The following is a 21,825-nucleotide window of genomic DNA, read 5'->3' as shown; positions in this document are numbered from 1 at the left end:
GATTATTTCTAATTTGGCATCTATACACATACTTGGGGACATGCAAAATTTATGCAAAACTGACTCTCCTTTTTGGCGCTGTGCAAGCTTTTAGACGGCAGATACGCCCACAGAAGGCGATCACCCGAAGTGGCGCCCTCTGGCGTCTGTTCAAGGTCAGAGCACACCTTCCTCCTCCTCTTCAAAATGACCCATTCGAAAAGTGGGAGGGAGGAGGGAGAAAACAAGCGGTTAAGCGCATGCGTGAACACTATTGGTAGAAGGCAGAAGTATAAAAATGTCCAACTGACGCAATAATCTGAACTTCGGAGAAAAAAATGAAAATCGCCCTAGATTCTGCTTCTTTTCAAGATTAAGGCTATCATCTCTACTGGAGATCAACTACATTCATCACATCAGAAGCCACCGTGGGAAAACCCGTTCTGTATTCAAACGGGATCACCAAAAAAAAAAAATCTGCAGCAGCGCACGACTCTACATTTCCTACTTCTTGGAACCCGGGAAAGCCTGGAAGAAAGGCGACGGTTTGCGCATGCGGAGTAGAATTTCTGAACATGTCCATTTTGGGACCACATGATGCGGGCGACCAATCAGGCCCCCGCGAACCTTGGCGGCAACCAATAGGAGTGGCGTACTCTTAATAGGTTTAAGGGCGCCAGGATTGGATTTGTCTGGGACGGTTGTGTTGGGTAAGAAGTGAACGACTCGTGCACGAATGACGAGGGCGGGTGGTTGCATGATATGGATTCTCACGTACACGCGTTCGAAGCCCGGGGGCGGGAAACCGACGCTCAGAGTTGCCCCAGGTTCAGCCTTTCAAGCAAGCTGGGGTTGTGGCGGCGTCGGCCGTATAGCAATAAAGGGCTTGCTTGCCTGCACTATTGTGGTCATAGCAGACTTCGTCTTGCACATAAGAAGCCCTTTTTATTTATTGGTTGGTTGGTTGGTTTATATATCCCACCTTTCCTTTAGAAACGCCTGGAGGTGAACATAGTGCTGCTTCCAGTTTTTCCCCACAACGACGACCCTGTGAGGTAGATTGGGTTGGAGACAGCGACTGCCCTAAAGTCATTCAGGGGACTAGAACCTTGTATGAAATGCTCCAGAAATTAAAGAAAGCCACTTGAACCCTCTGTGTTCCTGCTGGGAATCAGCAGTCCTGCTGCCCTAGATTTATATCCCACCTTTTGTTCCAAGGGGCAAAAGGTGGTGTACATAGCATCCTCCATGTGTTGTCAACAACAAACTTCTGAAGTAGGTAGGGTTTAGAGAGAATGACGGTCCCAAAGTCACCCAGTGAGTTTCCATGGGTGAAGATGGAGGACAGGGAAAAGCTATTCAACACCTTTACCATTATACTATCCTATACTTCCAGTGACCATATTTTCTTGGAAAAAATAAAGGACAAACCTGAAAAAGTGGCAAATCTGAAAGAGGTTCATAAGAATAAAAAAAAATTATCTTTGTAACTTTGCTTTACAAAGGAAAATTCAAGAGCAAAACCGAGAAAATAAATACTTAAATTTAAATCTAAAGGAGAGCTTTCTGAAATACAGGACCATCCTTTATAGTAGAGGACTTATGGTCACTGTACCTATAACTAGGCTTCAGATAGAAACTTGGCAGGTATCCACTTTTCCTGTAGCAGCTGTGGCCATGCCTCCCTAAGACTCCCTCAAACATCAGGATTCTTCTCTTTTAGCTTGGCGCTTAAACTGCAATGGCTGCCCTCAGTGAACGAATTGAAGATATGGAAAAAGTGAGCAAGGAACTGCTGAAATTGATGACAGGAGGCAAGGCAGTGGACATGCTGAAGCACAATCTGGCCCAACAGGAGCAAATGACTGACAAACTCTTGGATACCCAGAAGACCACAAAACAGTTGATCAGAGGTACTTGTTGACGCTTCCTGACTTAGCCCTGCAGAGTCAAGACTTCTTTGGTGTGTTTCTCACTTAAGGAGGAAAATTGAAACTTAGCCACTCACATTAATCTGAGCAGGGCTTGCCTAACCTCCATGTCAATTGCATGGCATTTTTAAAAAGTAGGAGATGCATTAGAATGAAAGTTATTTTCAAAAAAGGGGAGTAAAGTTATGATCATTGCAGCAGGCAGACAAAACAGTAAAGGTTTAAGTCCAATGTCTTTGTAAAACAGTGTGATATTTGATGTCGTATAAATCAAGTAAAATATACCAGGGTAATTAGGATCACAGCCCAGTTGCTGTAACATTTTCTGAACATTTTATTTTCTATGTTCATTTTAAATTATTCTGACAGGAATAACCAATGCAACACAGGATAAGCTACTGGTTATCAATGAATCTTAAAAGTTATTGTTTTAAAATAAATTGTGATTTGTAACATTTGTTATTAAAGTCAAAACAAATTTTAAACGACTTTGGAAAACGGTGCCTCAACTTGAGGTCTGATATGTTGAAAATAAGAGTCTTATTTTGGTAAATGTAAGCAGTCTATAATAATTTTATAAAATCATTACTTATAACATAACTTGAATTATACATTTCCAGGTTGAAAGGATTTACCACTATGTGTCTTTGATATTATAATATGAATCAGAAGTATTATTCTCCTTTGTGTTTTTCTTTCTACAGTATTTTTTTAAAAAACAAGAAGTGGGAGAAGTAATTTATTTGCACAATTTGAATATTCTTGCAAGTATTGTTTCATTAGCTTGCACTGGTAATTCAAGGACATAGAAAGAATGGTACTGAATGGGTCTGTTGGTATGACTTAATTTACCTTCCCTCCAACTTGGGACAGTTATTGAAAGATAACTGAGACTTGTTGGTTCTGAATTACATCATGATGGGGATGGGGAAAAGGATAGTGCTGCAATTTGTTTTTACTCTAAGACAGGACTGAACTACCTTCTTTGTTTGTTTGTTCTATCAAGAGTTGCTTTTCACAGAGGCAGTCTATGAAGGAATAGGACAAAAGCAGAAGGGGCCACAGCCCAAAATCGATCAGGTCCAATAGTTTTTCTGACACTCCTGTTTTTTCTCTTTTGGATAGTATGTTCTAATTTTCCTAAAAACAGACTGCTGGGAAAGGAGAAAGAAGCTCTTACTAGAGTTCAAACTGATCATGCAGGAAGGTTAAAAGTAGGCCAAAGGGGGTGTGTGATTCTAGAGCCACAGTTTTCCCATTCTTACTTCGCTAAACTCAAAGGTTAAACTGATCTGAGGGTGCTTATTTAATAGGTACCTTTCTTTAGCGTTCCAGTTCTTTATTACAGACCACTGAATGTGGATTATGGCTATGTACCAAATGGAAAATGTGTGTTATTTCAAACATGAATCAAATTGTAATGTTCTGGAAGTTCTACCAAACTGTTTGGAATTGGCCACAGTTTGGGAGGAAAAAAGTTGGAATGTTTTGATTGTTCCCTCTTTCCATTATAGCGAAATCTGGAGGAGTATCCCTGAGAGAGTTTATGGGGCAAGTAGTGCAAGGCTGGTGTATGTCACCCTGGCTCATTCTGGGGAAAGAAAAATTCTCCATGATTCCACCACTACCAATTCTGTTGTATTTTACTGCAAATGGTCTCAGCAGCTCTTAGCATCAAGTATCCTACTGATCTTCCTAATGCCTTCCCTTCCCACCCTGAACTGCTGCTGATCTCCATGTAATGAAAGAGCAGAGGGGACAGGGCTTCTGGTGTGTGGAGGAAGCACCATGGAGGTTATGCAACTGAATAACCACTGAATAACAGTTGTCATTTATTTCTCGCCCTTCTCAGTTTTCATTGTTTTCCCCATTACCACTGTCACTCCCATACACTGCCATCAAAGACACACCTCAGTCTTGTTTTTTTCCTACTTTTCCCCCACCCTGGAAATCTGTGTTTACATCCCTATTGTAAACAAGTAAGATCCATTTTGTCACATAGACAGACCAAACAGGCATGTTTTAGTTTGGACAGGGACCATTTGAAACCAACTGTTCTTTAAAAGGAATGGTTTGTGCACGGGACATTCTGCACATCCCTGTTGTATATTTTATGGATTATTTTCCCCAAACTTTTGTTGCCAGACTGAATGAACTGTTGCCATGCTAGTGAGGATTATGAGAATAGAAATCTAGTGTTTGGAGATCATCAGACTGAAGAAAACAGGTAGTCCTCGCTTAACAAACATTCATTTAGTGACGGTTCGGACTTACAGTGGTGCTGGAAAAACCGACTTACAACGGGTCCTCATGCTTACAACTGTTGCAGCATCCCCATGGTCACATGATCATGATTTGGGTGCTTGGCAACCCTTGTGCATTTATGACCATTGCAGCATCCTGTGGTCACATGATTGCTATTTTCAAGCTTCCTGGCCAGCTTCTGGCAAGCAGTGGGGAACCACGTGATTCGCTTAATGACCATGAGGTTTGCTTAATGGCCGCCACAAAAGGTTGTAAAATCAGATCAGATTCACTTAATGGCCGCTTTACTTAGCAACCAAAATTCCAGTCCCAATTGTGGTTGCTAAGTGAGGACTACCTGTATAGTATTTCAAAAACCACTGGCTGCACTTAAAATAAAGCCCAGACTGATGGGATTTGTAGAAATTTGCTGAGTTTTCTAACAGATGATGAGCAAGGAAACCAATGCTGAAATTCAGTTTTGCCCACCACTTATATTAACTGGAGATGCACCTGTATTCTGCTTTCACTGCAGAGCTCATGATTACCGAGGAGAAAGTGGCACAGAGACTTTCCAACAGGGAGGAGGAGTTGAAGGCGAGTATCCAAAAGCTGCAGAAAATTGAAGAAGAATTACTCCAGGCAAATGAAAAGGATGAAAAATTGAGGATCCACATTAAATATCCTTCCCTGTCAGCTTCTGGTGCTGAGTTAAAGCATCTCCTAACATGATCTCACTCCCTCCACACTAGGCACGTCTGAAGCCAGACGCTGAGTTCCTTCTCCAGACTGCCCTTTTCAGGACATGGTTGGTGGTTTTCTGGAAGCTAATTCTCCAAACTGGAAGAAGTTCATGTCTGGAACAGCACAGACCACTTTTGGCTTGGAGAATTAATTTCTGGAACACCACCGGTCCTTCTCCAGAACAGCTGCATTGATGTGGTCCAGAGGAAAAAATGGTCCATCCTTGTTCTAAACATTGTCTCCCTTCTAAGCCATACCATAATACAGTGAAACCTTGGCCCAAGTCAGCTGTGGTTTGAGAACATCCATAAGAGAAAATTGGATTTCTTTTCAGTGTTCAACTTGCATCCAATAAGCTGAGTGTTTGGGGGTTTACTTAGGTCTGTGCTGGACCCCAAAGTCAGTATACTTTGGCAGACATCACCTCAGTCATATTTAGGGTGCACCACAGAATAAGCTAGAAGCCACTACAATAGCTGGTAAATTGCATAAAGCAAAGTCCTGGCAAAGAAGGGAATAAGCGCCAAGGAGCACAAGCAAAAAGGTTAAAAACAAGCTCCCGTTGTCCAACCTGCTGCCTTGCACAGTACAATTCCTAGAGAAAGCAGCAAGTTTGTCCTAAATCCACCAGTTTGTCCTAATAAGGTAGGCAGGAAAAGGTGACATAATACATGTAAACCAACATGTAAGTTTCTTAACTATAAACTTTTTATCTCTGGTGTTGTGAACACCCTGTGATCAGAATTCAAAGCACTGTTTTTGTTGTACTGCCCTTTGGGATTGAGGGGAAAAAATTCCTATATTTCTGGTGCAATGAACGAGAAGCCCAGCATCTGAGGCGGCTGAAGATGGCTTGTTGGCTTGGCAGAGGTTGCGTCCCATTTCAGTCCATGGTAGAGGAGGCACAGATCTCAAGATAAGTAGTTGGTCCAGTTGCTTTTGGCCCTTAGGCACCTACCCTAGCTCTCCTTGGTGTAAGATGATCTGACAAGTTGTGTGTGTGCGTGCACACGCTCTCATAAATAAGTTCCCTTCCTTTAACCAGAGCTGGACCATTTGCTGAACCCAGGCACCCCATAACTGGCTGAAAGACCATAATCTATGGTGTTTTGAAAACAAGGGAGAATAAATGCTGTGCCTCAGCAGGAAGCAAGAGCTGAAGCCTTTATTACTTATAAATTGAGTGGATTGATGTGTATTAGAACATGCCCAAGACAGAAATCTCTGGGGCACATTTTTTTGTGCATATTAGATACAATTTCTCTGTCTGTGATGGGACAACTACAGGTGAAAGGAGGGCAGGAAGACAGCTCAGTTATGTTGTAGTTTAATAGGGACATTGCAGAGGCTATGAGTCTGGAAAAAAAAGGGGGGGAAATAGCGAAAAGTTAAGGAAAAAGGAGTACCCCCAAAAAAATCCCAAAGGAGCTTTGGGGTTTGTCTTCTATCACAGGGACATTTTGACAAAGGCAGGTTGGTGTATTTGGGAAGTAAGAGGAGGAAAAAGTGTAAGGAAGTTTTAGGATGTGAAAGGAGGAGAAAATAATGATGTGGACTGCAGAATCTTTGTTCACAGTGCAAGTATCGTAAGCGCTCTCCTGTTTGTCAAACACTCAGCAGCAAATCAGAACGTCCTTTAGGGCACAGTCTATACTTTTAACAACTTTTGCCCATTGAGTGCTATGCTGGCCAAGTCTTTTTTCTTTGGCTTGTTATAACTAGCACTGAGAGCAGGATTCCAACCACAGCTGCCATCCATAAAATTCACTCAGAACAAGGAAACTATTACATGTGGTTCTATAAACTGATTATACTTTGCTTTAATTAATTTGGATCTTGAAAACAGCAAACCAAGAAACTGTTATCTGTGGTTGGCCTCTTCAAGAGGGTTGAGGCGGTTTTCTCTTGTTTGTTGAGAGCATTTCACTTAATTCTTTTGCTCAGATTTTGATTCTGTTGCAAAAGAAAGCAGGGACAACCAATGGATCAGCTGGTGCTGAAGCGTACCCTGCTGCCTTAAGTGGTAAATAACCAAGGACAGAAAGATTTCCAGGCACTTATTTTGGAACTTGCTTTGGATATTTTACCACCATTCCCCACAATACTGAAACTGTAACTGATGGAGTATTGTCGTTAAGAGCTCTGTTGGTTTGAAGAATTCATTGGATTCCTTCACTCATGCAATATACTGAATTAAGAAGACTGCTGGAGACATTGAGAGAAGAAAGCAGGCAGCCGCAGCAGCGTGCAGCAGAAGCAGCTGACAGGTCTATGTCAGCTACGTGAGTAAAATCTTACCTACTCTTTGATTTGCAGATGAATTTGTTTATTCGTTTAGTCGCTTCCGACTCTTCGTGACTTCATGGACCAGCCCACACCAGAGCTTCCTGTCGGTCGTCAACACCCCCAGCTCCCCCAGGGACGGGTCCGTCACCTCTAGAATATCATCCATCCACCTTGCCCTTGGTCGGCCCCTCTTCCTTTTGCCCTCCACTCTCCCTACCATCATCATCTTCTCCAGGGGCAGATGAATTACTGGGGAGGAAATGACTAGGGTACTCAGCTTCTGTCTTGGTTATCGATCTCCTTTATGCATGTAGTTTGAGTTGGGCAGCCATATAAACATTCTAAATTAATAAAAAGGTTATCAAACTTTGTGGTGCCATGGCACCACAAAAAAACCCAGTAAGTTAATGTACACAATCCCCCAAATTTCCTTATGATCCGCCAGGGGACACAATGTGCAGTTCGAGCTTTGCTCTGAAGTTACGAACTTGAGTAAAAATACATTTGTAGACACTATAACTAGCTAATGCATGTAGAATACTTGGATCACTTGCACACTTTTTAAAAAAAATTGTATGAAGTTGCACAATGGGAAAAGAAAGTAGCTTTTAACTCAGGGGTCCCCAAACTTCAGCTCATCAACCCCTCCATGAAGTTTCAGATTATTCATCAACCCCCATTTATGATGATATGAAAATAATTTAATAAATACTACTGTAACTAGTACTAGTACTAGTAGACCACTTGGATAGTCCCATCAACCCTTGGGAGTCGATGTTGACCATTTTGGGGGATCCTGCTTTAAACGAAAAGCATAGAATCACTCCAGGAAATCACAACACAGCCAGCCTTCCCTTGCTTTGCATTTCCCAAATTCATTAGATATGAGGCCTGTCATTGCCAGCCAACATATAGCTTATGAGCAGATTCCAGCAATTGTAGATTTTGATAGGCTATAGTACAGGCAATATTAGGCTGTATGGGTTAATAATCTGAGCCAGGACAAGCAACTCCTTGTGTTTTGTTATCTTTGGCAGGTATCTTGTACATCTTTATTACCAGATCTGCCATATTGACTGGGACTATTCCTGTGAGCCAACCCTGATCAAAGGAAGTATCCTTCCATTCCATGGAACTGGGGGTTGGGCCAGGGAAGAAACTCAGATAACTTTTTCCTTAACCCCTTTTTTCGTCCTCAGCCCATTATGGACCAGATATTGCTCAATCTATTAACCTCGACAGTAGCCAACATTCTCCCTGCTTTATCAGTGATTACCTCTGGAATCTGGTGAATACATCCTGGTGAATAGAGAGGCTTTTGGCAAACAGTAGACAATGTAACAGATGTTCCTACAGGCAAGAAATATTTCAGTGGCTCCTTCTGTGTTATGCTTTTTGGCAGAGCAGTATTCTGGAGAGTGTTAACGAACGGAATAAATGCAGACTGAACCAAAATAAACATGAATACTAATCACAAAAGGTGTTTTATTCATGTGAGAGCTTCAAAACCAGTTTCCTAAGAGGTTGAACCACCCATGGGTAAGGGGAAAAATGCAGGTAGCAGTCTGGGTAAGCCCTTCCTTATGGGATAATAGAAAAACAGAATAGGCAAAGGTCCACCTGAGGTCTTCAAGTTGTACTGATCAGTGTTCACTTACCTGCAGATCATCAGTCATAGAAGAGTGCCCCATAACTTCTCCCCATCTGCACCTTGACAAACTTGCCAAACAAAAAATTAACCTTGAACTGGTTGCCAAACTGTATGAATAATACACATTTCTAAGGAGGGCTCAGGGCTGCACTATATACAAAATACTTCCACCCATCCTGATTTGGAGGTCATTTCCTGAAGGTCCATTTGCTGCCAGGGGCCAGAAAAGACACGCCCAGTGAGCATCAAACTCTCCTGCAGTTCTCCCAGAGGGGTTTCCTTCTTCACTGATGCATCTTTCCCAGCCTGAGGCAGGTGCGGTGTGGAGAGGCAACCACAAATTTACCATAGCTATCCTTGTAAAGCACAGAGTTAAGAGCCGTTCTTCACTGCTGTTACCTCAAGGCCAGTTCAACTGGGATTTGAAGTGTTTCCCATCCTTTTGGCACTTTTCCTTGGTTCTGGCAGAATACAACTTGGCAGCAGGTATTCTATAATACTGAATCCTCTCCCATTTGTTTTCCCCCTTCCACCTGAAGGGAAGTGCAGCATTCCTTGTTACCATTAACAATGGCATTTTTGCTGATCAGTTTGTTTGCAGCATGGCTCCATGGTAATGGCCACGCCGACCCCACTACGACCTGATGTCATACAAGTTACTTCAGTCCAAGTATCTGTGGTGGAGTCATAACATTCAACGCTATCCAGAAATGTTTGCCCATCGTAGCCACCTGTAGGAAAACAATCAGCGATTAATCCAAGATAGCCCAGAGGCTATTTCAAGGCCCCTGACCAAAGGGAAAACACTGAGCTGAATCAGCAGCACCACCCCAAATCCTTGCCTTCCGGCTGTGCAGGATGGTGTTGCACTCACGCAGTACACCTCTGGTCATTCCCTGGATAGAAGGCAGCTCTTATCAGGCAAAAGGTAACAGTCAGCCATGTGAAATCTCAGCAACAAGGAAACGAGGAAGAGTCCTAGCAATGATTAGCACTTAAGACTTCTAGTGAGGAAGCTTCTGCCCCTTGCTAGCATGAATCCTGTTGCTTTGGCCATATCCATTATGTGTTCTGTAAGGTGGCAACTTACATCCGCCATGCTGAACGAGGCAAAACATTGATGGCATCATATAAACAAGAATATGAATGACCCTTAATTATAGTTACTGTATTATGGAATGTCATGTTTGCCCTTGGCTTTGATCAAGATTTCCAGGAGTCTGGTGTTTCAGCAGATGGAAACACTTCAGCACATACATGGAAGGAATCTTTCCCTAACTGCTATTTGGGAGTAAAGTGTTAATTTTAACAGAGCACTCCTGCACACATCTACATCACTGATTTCAACCCAGTGTATCCCAGCATAACATACCTGAGCGCTCACTAAATCATCCAAGTAAATATGTGCACAAACAGATTATTAGCTGTATCAGACAGAAGCTGGCTTTTGCTTCCACCTCATTAGCAAAAGTGAGCTAAGCCAACTCTGGACTGAATGGCCGTAGTTTGTGTGACGGCTGTCTGCGCACTTTCCCACATCCAGCTGAGAGGTGCTAGCTATAGTCCCTGGCCAAACGTACCTAGCACGTAGATCTTGCCTTGATATACGGTGACCCCAAGTGCACTCCGACGGTGCTTCATGGCTGCAACAAAAGACCAGGTGCCCACCTCCACGTCATAGCGCTCCACACTGTTCAGCTGGTTTGTTCCATCATAGCCCCCCATGGCATATATGCAGTTATTCAGAGCACAAACTCCTGCATTGGGAAAGAACAGCATTAGGACAGGCATGAGTTATTCCAACAGTCAGTCTAAGGATCAGGGTCAGGATCTCTCACAACCTTAGACCAGCAGTCAGAAGCCTGTGATTTTGGGTATTTTTTGGATTACAGTTCCCATCATCAATCTATTAACTGCATCTAGGGCTAGGCTAATAAGCTAGAGTCTAACAATGTCTGGAGGACCGCAGGTCTTTTCTGCCTATCCTGGGCAACATTTATCAAGTAGAAGGCAGTGTTATTTTTGGACCTAGGATGTACCGTTTTTTGGCAGAAAAGAGCAGCAAGGAGAAATCTACACTGCTGCCTTCTCCTGGAATGTAGGGAAGTCTCCCCAAAGTATAAGAGTACCATAGAATTAGCAGGCATGTGGTCTCTACTCTTGCTACAGCCAAAATCAACTTCTAGTCCATCGGTTTCAATTCAGGTCCAGAACTTCAGTGTACAACTAACTGGTCAACTATCACTAGTTGGGTATCAAGCACCACCCCACTATGGCTCAGAGTTTATTGTATTACAGGTAGCCCTTGGCTTATATCCATTTGTTCAGTGACCGTTCAGAGTTATGGCGGCACTGAAAAAATGGACATAAAACCAATCCTCGAAGTTCTGGCCATCGCAGCACTCCTGTGGTCACATGACTGCGATCCAGGCACTCGGGTGCCTGGCTCATGATTGTGACATAGGAGGGAGCCATGGTCACATGATGGCCATTTGTAACCTTCCCTGCTTCCCACAAGCAATGGGGAAGCCAGCAGGGAAGGTTGTAAGTCGCTCTGGTAAGTCCCCCTGATTTTCCTGTGCTTGCACAAGTGCGGCACCCGCGCCCCCCCTGCCATCCTGCACTCGCATCACCCCCTCCATCCTTTGGCCTTCCTGTGCTTGCGTGGCGCCACACCTTCCACCCCACAGCCTTCCTCTGCTCATGTGGCGCTGCACCATCCCCTCCCCTGGCCTCCCCCAACTCGTGCATGGCCTGTGCCAGGCCTCCCCCACCCCCCTGCAGCACTCCCACACTTCTTAACTGGGATTCCTGTCGCTTCCTGCTCAATGACCCACGTATTTTGGGATTACGACAGCAACTGGGACTGCTGGGATTGTCATTGCTAAGTGATGCAGTCACATGATGTTGTGCTTTACAACTGCATTGCTTAGCGACAGCAATCCTGGTTGCAATTGCCATTGTGACCGGAGGACTACCTGTACACTCATTTATTATAAGTCCTTTTACGCCACTTCAATCATGCAAATCTAAGCAGCTTACAAAAGCTGTATGACAATAATACCTACAAAACCAGAGTTGGTCTGTATATATCTAGTGCCCGCCCTATGGAACATCCTCCCTCTGGAGATCCCTCCAGAGACGAGGATGGCCCTGACCCTGCTGGCTGTCTCCTGGTTGTATTGGCTTCTATGTGTATTTTAATTTTTGTATTATGATGGAAATTTTGTCTTTAATTGACTTAATTATTGTTTGCCGCCCAGAGTCGTTTGTTGGGATGGGTGGCCATACAAATTAAATGAATGAATGAATAAATAAATAAATCTACATTTACAATAAATTCATCAATAATGACACTAATAATTGGCACTCCCTCCCTCTTGTACATACTTCATTGACCCCTGAATGCCCACTTAAACATTCTCGACAAACTTTCTTAAAGTTAACAAGGATGTAGATCTTATTTTTGGAAGACAAATGATTCCATAAGAGGGATGCTCTGACACAGAATGCTGCCTTCTGGGACTCTTCCTGCCACACCTCATGGAAGTGAGGATCTTAGTATGCCCTCTTTACTGGCATGCCTTGGGCAGTCAGATCCTATTTGGAGCAAACAGTCTCACAGGCATCCAGAACCCAAGCAACTTTACAAGTTATTTATTCATTAAAGTTGTATGCTGCCTCACTCCTGGCAACTCTGGGTGGTTCACAAAGTAATAACACAGAAAAATAACAATACAATAAAGACAAATGAGCAAAAAGGTGGCAAAACCAGGTTAACAAGGTCACCCAGGGTTTCCTTGTAGATGTTGAATAAGAGGGGAGAGAGTAGAACTCTGTGGCACCACAGAATGGAGTGGCGTGGAGAGTGATCTTCCCCTGACCAATACCCTGGAGAAAGGAAGAGAACCACCATAAAACATCGCTCCCCATCCCCGCCCATGGAGCCAGTGCAGAAGGATGGCGTAGTCAATGCTATTGAAAGCAGCTAAGAGATCAAGGAGCACAACGATGGATGCACCATCTCTGCCCCAGCTCTACCACAGGTCATCTGCAAGCGCAACCAAAGCTGTCTCAGTACTAAATCCTGGCCTGAAACCTGACTGAAATGGGTCTAGAAAACCTGCTTCCTCCAGCACCTTGAATAGCAATCCCACACAGAATAACTGATAGAAGTCCAATCAAGAAGTGAAGACACGAGTGAGCGTTGCTAACGCCTCCTGTCCAGGAACGGTTGTTACTGGTGCACCAACCGCAGCTGGACAAAAGCTCTCCTGGTCAGTTTCCACCAGCTTTTCTAACAGAAGCTGAGAGCCTAAAGAAACCCCAGATTACAAACCAGCTCCTAGGGGAGCACAACCCCATGTAGAGGTTGGATCTGTCCCTAAATCAGTCAGCTTCTGAATCAGCAGTTACCCTGTTCTTGTTTGGATTAAGAATCTACCTGCTTCTCCCTATCCAGAGCCCTTTGACCTCCAAATGTTGGGTCAAGACTCTAACATATCTCTCATTTGGTCTGGGGTAGAGATGTACAAGTGAGTATCATCTGCATATTAATGATACTCAAAATGTCAAATAACCTCTCTCAGTGGCTTCACATGGATATTGAATAAAAAGGGGGAGAGAGTCGAGACCTAAGACATCCCATGCTGGAGTGCTTGATGGCTTCCCCCCTCCCCTCACTAATTGGAATTACCCACTCAAGATGGACAGGAACCACTGCAAAACTACTTCCTACCCTTAACTCTCAAAATGGCCCAGAAGGCTACTGTGGTCAAGTGTACTGAAGGCCACTGAGATGTCCAAGAGGTCAAGTAAGGCTGTGTTCCTCCTATATAATTCCTATCATAAGTCATCAGTGACAGCAACCAGTACACTTTCTATTCCATGCCTGGGCTCTGATTCCTAACTCAAAATGGTCTGGATAATCCACTTCTTCCAGAACCTTTGTAACTGCTCTTCCACCACTTTTCAACAACTTTCTCCCCAAAGGGGGAAGTTACAGATGAGGCTGTAGTTGTCCAGGAAGCTACATCCAAGGTCAGCTCCTTGAGAAGGAGATGTATCAGAGCCATTTAGGGTCTTCCCACCTCACCAGAGCTTGGATCTAGCTCCTCATCCCTAGCAGCTGATAGAAGTCAAGCCCACAGGCAGTAGAGCTCATTATACCAGGAACTCTGTCCACTTCCTCAAGATTAACAGGCTCAAACATCCCAGATATTACAAGCCCTCTGAACTCTGCTGCCAGCATCTAACTCTGCTTGGATTTTATATGCCAAGTGCTTAGCTAACACATCGCAGCAGCCACCTATTAGGTCTTCCTGCCCATTTCCAGATCCCGCTACCATCTCTGGCAACAAAGAATATAGTCATAGAACCCAAATTTAGCTCCTCCACTGAGATAACAGGGTTTAGATCTAAACTGAGGGGATGGAAGAACAAAATGAAAGAGAAGAGGCAGCAGCTAGTTGCACTCTGCAACTGTGAAGGTTCTCTGTTGCAGGCAGAATTGAAAACATCCTACCTGCAAGAGAACCTGTTGAATTGAAACAAACCAACCAAGAACTGTTTTCTTTCAGAATTATGAATGCAGTATGACAAGGGGCTCTTATACTGCTATCCTTTATTTCCCCCAAATGGTGCCTACCAACTCATAACAGGAATACTTCTCTCTAGACCATCGGAACAGTAAAGGTCCTGCACAGAGGGGATAAGTGCGGCAGTGCACCTCTGTGAGGCCCCCTTGAGCTCCTGAACACAAGATGGGACATAAATTTGACAAGCAAATAAAGAAGTGCAAGAGCGAGACACATGGGTGACCTTTTCCTCAAAGGAATCAGGAGGAGGATCTGTGCCTGATGGGCTCATGGGCTTGTCTAAGGCTGACCTTTTCATTCTGAGGTGGGCAGATCTACTCTGGGCCCAGCCCTCAAAAAACAGAAGCTGCACAAAGGAGCACCTGAAGAAAGTTTTTTAAAGTAAATACCATTAGGAGACATAATTAATAAAGGTGATTACTATGTCTAAAACGTAATTTTATATTTAATAAATATACCAGACAGGATAAGGGCATGAATAAGCCGAAGTACACGTATTGCATGTTCTTAAAACAGCAATGTGAATGTGACTGGTATAAAAATGCATATATTTCCATTCTTCCAAATTTCAAATTTCCATTTAAAAAAAAGGAAGAAAACTCAGTTTTTTCCCTTGCGGTTTCCACATTTCCAGAAATTTTACATCTTTAGTCCCAAGTATGGAGTTCTCACTGCCACACATACCTGCTCCACTCCGAATGGTCTTCATTGGGGTGATCATCTCCCATTCATCACGCTCGGGGTAGTAGCATTCAGCAGAGCTGTGGCGGTAAGTGCCATCGTAGCCCCCCACGGCATACAGGAGACGGTTCAGCACAGCCACTCCGACGCCAATCCGCCGCGTCAGCATGGGTGCCACTGACTGCCATTCATCACGCTCTGGCTCGTACCTGGAAGAATAGAAGCTACAGCAGGTTACCCACCTCCGCTATGCTGTTTGAACAAGGATGCTCTAACTGGCAGTTGCTGTGCCAGTTCTCTGCAGCCCCTGATGAAGGGAGCAAGCTGGATCATACCCCAACTCAAGGATGAGCCAGGCAGGAGACAAAGCGTTATGGGTTTTCTTTGGGCCTCTTTCTTCTACCATTTTAGCAGCCCTTCAAAAAATTCCTTCTCCTTCCCATCTGCAATATTAACTCTTCTGTGCCTTTTCTTCATCAGTACTTCTAACTGCGCAAGAAAAAATCCAGGTGTCCTTGTTACCTTTGCAAGAAGGCCTTGTTCTGACATTACTGCTGACAGGCCGATGGGAAAGTTAGCAGCTCTCTGCAATCTCTTTCCCTCCATGCAGGGTGGGACCAGCCACCAGCCCAAGCTGCCCAATCACATTGTGCAGACACCCAAGACACCCCCTCTCATAAACCAGCTTAAGTGCATCTGTGCCAGGTCTGGAAAAAGTGCTTCTCTGCCTCGTACATTTTTGGAAAACAGGCGAAATCTTCAAAAGGATACACCATCTACAGGAACTAAAACAGTGCCCAGGTCTCTGGGGCCATATAACACATTTTGCTCTTGCGAAGGCTGCCCTGCAAGCCAGAGCAAGGGAACAGAATATACCAGCAAGATTTGGGAAGGGTGGATTCTTTCAATGCTCTTTTCTCCCTTACCTCTCCACACTGTTGTGGTGAGTGCTCCCAAATGAGCCGCCCACCGCATAGATCATGCCATCAATTACTCCCACGCCAATCCGGTTACGGGCCACACTCATAGGCGCGCAGGAAGACCACCGATTGGTCATGGGGTTATAGCAGTCAATGGCGTCTGAATCCATGTTGCCGTCAGGAGAGTTGTTCCTCCCCCCCACTGCGTAGAAGAGCCCGCTCACTACGCAGCCAGCCAAGCCGCTGCGAGGCACCTGCAGGTCGGCCAGCCGGATCCAGGAGCCGTCGGAAGGATTGTAAGCCTCCAGATAGCTGAGGGAGTGGCGGAAGTAGCCCCCTGCCGTGTAGATCAGCTGGCCCACCTTGGGTGCACGGCAAGGCATGTCGTTAGTGGGCTTGTGCAGGGTGAGATCCTGGAAGATCTTGGCCAGGTAGTCCTTGCAACGGGAGTCCGACTTGAGGATTTCGCACTTCTGCAGCTGCATTTGGAGGAAGTGTGGGGTGAGGGAATGGCAGCGCACGGCTTTCAGCAAGGCCTGGACATAGAGTCGCCGGTTCTCACAGTCATATTTAACCCAGTTGATGCAAGCATGGAAGACTTCTGACTCACAGCGCACATTCAGCTCATCCCGGCTGATCAGGGTCACCAGTTGGCAATGCGAAAGGTTGAAGAATTCCTCCTGCTTTGACACCTATCAAGGAGAGAGACCGTGAGCAAAACCCAAAAGTTTGGAAGAGTGGTTTCCCCTTCTAGTGAGGGTAGGAATGGGGCCCATTGGCAGACAGATGAAATGCTCATCAGAAGCAGGCAAACTCTGCTCTAGATGAGCTGTAGGGCTCCTTCCATACCTATGATTTTATAGCTGCTGGTTGTCACAGAAAGGGAAACCACATGCCCCCCAAGATCTGCCCACAGAAAGGAAAGCCGTTGGCAACTGCTTTTCCAGCACTGGCAGGTGGGATGAAGCAGGAGGGGAATCCACCATCCAGGCCCTGTAATAAGCAAGGTCCAAACAGACCATCTGACCAGCATCATTATTGAAGCTTGAAATCCAGACAGAGATTTCTTAAGCCAGTACATCTTCAGCCAGAATCAACACTGGAGACCAGTAGTCAAGGGCTGCTATGCAGAACTTAAGTTTCAAGCATGTAAATAATGTTCTATGGTGAAAAGCAGAAGTTTTAGCCTCTGAGGCGATCGGTATGAATTGATGACCTGGCAGCATTCTAGGATCTATGAGCAGATTTTTTGTTTTTAATCACTCATAAAGTCTGGTTGTTGCCTAGAGCAAAGGCTTTCAGCTGAAGCCCCTACAATACCCAAGATGCTAAAAGGACAGCAGGTGGGTTCTTATAGGGTCAATATCGCTGCTAATACTATTGTCAAGTGGCTGAGACAATCAGCCCTGGCAAATTTTTCCTTCCACACAGCACCTTCCAAACTTAATTTACTGGATGCGACCCGCAAGGGAACCAGATCATTTCTGAGGAGCAAACTAGATTTGTTAATTCAGCTCAGCCTGCCAGGAATATTAATCTGCAACTTGGCAGGGTAAGTGACAATTCATGGGGAAGACTCTGGACATCTGTCAGGCATGAGCAAGACTTATGGACCTCTCCATAAGACAAATACAGTAGAATTAAGAAACACAGAAAAAATTCTTGGGCTTGAACAGGGCTATTTTTATGACAGACACACCAGCTACTTTCTCATGTTTCTCTTCATTTCTCTGTATTTTAATAGTGTACTTCATTTCTTTCTGCCTATCATTTCCCCCATATGTGGGTGTTGTGCGGTGTGTCTATGTCTATATGTACTTGTGTGTATCTATGTATGTGTACCTTGGGTGTACATAACAGACAAATCAGGGAAACAAGTTTAAACCAGCAGTAGGAAGACAATGAAAATTCCTACAGCTTGGAATGTGGTTCTTGGTACCGACATAAGGATTACAAACAAGGCAACAGGAAGGTGGATTCTTCAGTCCCATTTTGCTATCAGGGCTGACCGGACTGTCCAATCATGCCCAGAAACAGAAACAGTTGTACAATGTTTATACCTACTGCAAAACGCATTTGAAGCAATACCTTCAGTAGACCAAATGAAATTTAGTAAAGCATGCATTTCTAGTTTTTCTAAGAATTCTTCCTCAGGAAGAATGGCAATCAGTCAATCAGACAGGGAATTCAAATGCAGGATTCAAGCCACCTTGGCAACTGGATGAGTTTCAGATGGAAGCTACAAAATGGGCCTCATCAGATACAGAACGGATGTCAGATTGCATACAAGTTCTCTCAAGGCCTCATGAGATGAAGAAACAGGCAAACAATTGTTCCCCCATTTCTGAAAATATAAAATCCAGGTATTAAAATAACTCTGCTTCCAACAAAGGGTTTCCCTGTGGGAGGTTTAGTCTGTCATTATATTTGAACACCTGGCCGGGTTAATATATTTGGCTGAATCTAAACAGCAAATGCTCCATCTTTGCCACAAAGGTTGAAAGTTTGGATTATCCTAAACGCCCTGATTTTCTGTGGCTACATTACACACTGCATAACTGTCCAAAACAAAACCCTGCCCCGCCCCCCACAAACCAATTATCACATTTTGTCCCATTTTTGATGCTTTAATAAGTACACACACAAAAAGCCCATGGTGTGCCCCATGTGTTCTATCTCACGACCTCTTCTCCGGCCCCAGCTGCAGTTTTGCCTTTAAGTCTTCACTCGCGGCTGCTAACAGCAACAAGGAATTCTACCCAAGTTAGTGTGCAGAAGTGAAGGGTGTGCAGAGAGGTGAAGAGGAGCAACCACAACCTGGCCCTCCTTTATCCAGTCACTCGGGCTCGGGGCTGACGAAGAAGGAATCCTACAGAAGGCGGCTGGACTACGAAAGCAGGCATCCTGCTCTACTCGGTCAGCCCTGCTGGATGGGTTTCCATCAGTCACACAGAGCAAAGCCTTCTTGGTATCTGATTACAAAGCTCTTTCTGTGCATTCAGCAGAGAAAGCAAGTGGGCTGGTGGAGGGGGGAGAGAGCAAGGCCAGGGTCCTTTGCCAATCCATGTTAGTTTATGCTGGAGCAGCAGGGAGTGGCAGACCTAGCACAGAAACAGCTAATTGGTGACCACTCCCTGCGTCCTGCAGGCTTCTGGAGTAGCTAGAAATTGAAGCCTGCAGTGGAAAAAGACGGAGCCAGCCCTCCCCTGCCAACCTACGGTATTCTCAATTCCTCCCCGCAAAACAGGAGTTTGGCATTTACTCTTGTGATTTAAGAAGGAAGCAAGCAAAATTCCTACAGGCTAGTTATTGCCGGGATCTTAGCAACAAGACTGCCAACACCTATTCTCGTAGAATCTTGTCAAGATGACAAAAAAAATTTTTTAAAAAGAGGGGGAGGTATTTTTGAATATTATGAATAAGGACCATGCAAAAAGCACAGACAGGGAGCAATGTTACCACATTCACTGACGTGAAGTCTATGCCCAGACTTTGCCAAAGGGCAAGAAATCACCTCCTTCCCTGCAGGGCCTCACGTGACATACAGTCTTCCTATTTTATTTTGCTCTGTTTAACCAGATTATAGTTTCTCACGCCAGAAATACTGCCATGGGAAAGGTCAGTGTGGCGTAGTGGTTAGGGTGCTGCACCAGGAAGAGAGAGGCCCAGGTTCTAGATGACCCTCAGCCATGGAAGCTCACTTGGTGACTTTGGGTCAGTTATGCTTTCTCTCAGCCTGACCTGACAGGATAAGAAAAAATAGGAGGAAGAGTGTTAGGTATGCCACTCTGAACTCCTGAATGAAAGGCAGGATATAAATCTAATGAACAAATTAACACACCTATTAGCTTCATTCTGTATGCAAACTTAGAAAAGAGGCAGAAGCCAACGATGTCTATAGAATTACTTTTTTCCAACTTTTCAGCAGCTCATTAAGCAACCACCACAAAGTAACCAAGTTTCTAGCCTCTTATGTCTGCAGAAGCAGAATGAGTATATAACAGACACCCAAGAGGTGACCGCATAAGATTTGCAGCAGAGAAGAGGGGAAAAAATAGTATCTTGCCTCTTTGGGGGAAATAGGAGAGCTAATCTTCTGTAACGAAGAACAGCAAATAAATTGTGAAAGGCAGTCAAAAGCAAAGCCAGGTTCTGAATTCAGATCTCCTCTGGACACTAGTGTATCCAGGCTGCTCCTGTTCCCCCTGATGCTCTTTCCTTGCACAGGGTCTCACCTCCCCAAAATGCATGTAGATATATTCCCGTGCCCGCTGGTGCAGTTCGGTACAGCCAATCTGTTCAGCAAAGTTGGCAATGCCAATGGCATTGCTGGGGTCCAGCTGCTGCACCAAAAAGTCACAACAGGCCTTCACCACGCTGTCGATCTGGTACATGACAGCCCCGTTCATGACGTGCAGCACGCACTGCTCGCCCACGGAAATGGAGGCGGTGTAGGCAAATTCAACGAGGCGCTCCATGACTTTGGGGTGGATGCCCTCGATGGGGACAATCTCCATACCCTGTTCCCGGAGGCCCATTGTGAACATGGCCTTGAAGACTGGGCTGGAGGAGGCCAGCACCACCTTGTGGGCCTGGAAGTCGGCCGGGGGAATGTCCTTGTATTTGACCCGCAAGGTGACGTCACAGAGTTGCTGACTCAGGCGCAACTGATTCATGATGTTGAAAGCTTGCTTGGTGTGATCCTCCAGGGTGTAGCTGAAGGTGCGACTGCCATTGTGCGAGGGAGTCACCTCCGCCTTGCACTCTGGGGCGTACATCACAGAAGCAGCCGCGTGGTCATCGCATGAAGGAACGCAGGAAAAGAGCAAGGGCACCAGCAGGGCTGGCTAAGCTGGGGACCTTGCTACAGAGGCCTGGCATGCAGCAAGTTCTGGATACCTGCACAGGGGACATAGAAGCAAGAGGTTTGGTTAGTTAGTGCATGACCAGAGGGAACGCTTCACTTCTGGCTTTGCGCTGCTGCCTCACCCCCTCGAGCAGAAGGCACCTCCTTTCACTCAACAAGCACACCGGCTCCTGGAGGGGCATTGCTTCCAACCTTCCCTCCACATGTGTGAAACAGGCCTGCTGGGTGGGCATGCGTGTGGTTTGCCAGACCCAGACCTGCAACTTTAGCTCCAAAAAAAAAATCAGGTATGCTTGAAATTGAGAGATTTAAAAACAGTTTCCAGATCAAGATACTTATGAGGGAATATTGCTCAGAGTAAGCTATTCTCCCTCCTTTTTTCTATTATAGAGAGTGAGCAAGATGTACCTCTCTTGTGATTTCCTCAGATCAACCAGAAGCACAGATACTTTTGGCTGAGAGCGCCATGCAATGCCACCCTGTGCTACTTCTCACAGTCATTATGACTCAGCAGGCTATAACCTAGGATCACTTACTCATTCCAGGGCCACTGAGCTTTGTGGGTATTTTCTCCACTATTTGGACTGGAATCAATATGGCATTATGAGATTAATCCACACCCATCCTTCACAATAGTTTTTGGGTTTTTGGGGGGTGCCTTCAAGTCAGTGTTGACTCCTGGACTAGTCCCTGCAGTGTTCTTGGCAAAGTTTTTCAGAGGTGGTTTGCCCTGGCCTCCTTCCCAGGGCTGAGAGGGAAGGACTGGCCCAAGGTCCCCCAGCTGGCTTTGTTCTGAAGGCAGGGCTAGACCTCCCAGTCTCCTGGTTTCTAGCCTGGTGCCTTAATCACTACACCAAACTGGCTCTTTTCACAATAGTAGCCCCTTATAAGATATGGCCATTATTATATAGCTCAAAAAAACTAT

At 45.0% G+C, this 21,825-nt stretch overlaps 2 protein-coding genes across 2 annotated transcripts in view; one reads left to right on the top strand and one right to left on the bottom strand.

The window, feature by feature from the left end:
* The first annotated feature begins 485 nt into the window (after positions 1-485).
* Positions 486-8,663, top strand: SPC24 (SPC24 component of NDC80 kinetochore complex). The gene is made up of 6 exons (XM_063294330.1): positions 486-689; positions 1,703-1,892; positions 4,690-4,834; positions 7,088-7,180; positions 8,222-8,298; positions 8,384-8,663. Exons 2-6 carry the CDS (start codon positions 1,721-1,723, stop codon positions 8,488-8,490), a joined length of 594 nt encoding a protein of 197 aa, XP_063150400.1. The 5' UTR covers positions 486-689; positions 1,703-1,720; the 3' UTR covers positions 8,491-8,663.
* Positions 8,640-21,825, bottom strand: part of KEAP1 (kelch like ECH associated protein 1) — a 30,036-nt gene continuing 16,850 nt past the window's right edge. Inside the window, exons 2-6 of the mRNA XM_063294328.1 lie at positions 20,269-20,932; positions 16,040-16,725; positions 15,117-15,322; positions 10,416-10,592; positions 8,640-9,566 (exon numbers count right to left, since the gene is read on the bottom strand). Coding sequence (XP_063150398.1) covers positions 9,400-9,566; positions 10,416-10,592; positions 15,117-15,322; positions 16,040-16,725; positions 20,269-20,811 — 1,779 coding nt within the window. The 5' untranslated portion in view covers positions 20,812-20,932 and the 3' untranslated portion in view covers positions 8,640-9,399. The remainder of the gene's footprint in view (positions 9,567-10,415; positions 10,593-15,116; positions 15,323-16,039; positions 16,726-20,268; positions 20,933-21,825) is intronic.

Source organism: Candoia aspera, chromosome 2, assembly GCF_035149785.1.
Source record: "Candoia aspera isolate rCanAsp1 chromosome 2, rCanAsp1.hap2, whole genome shotgun sequence".
Taxonomy (NCBI): domain Eukaryota; kingdom Metazoa; phylum Chordata; class Lepidosauria; order Squamata; family Boidae; genus Candoia; species Candoia aspera.
The sequence above is the reverse complement of the archived record's forward strand: the minus strand, read 5'-3'. Positions and strand labels throughout refer to the sequence as shown.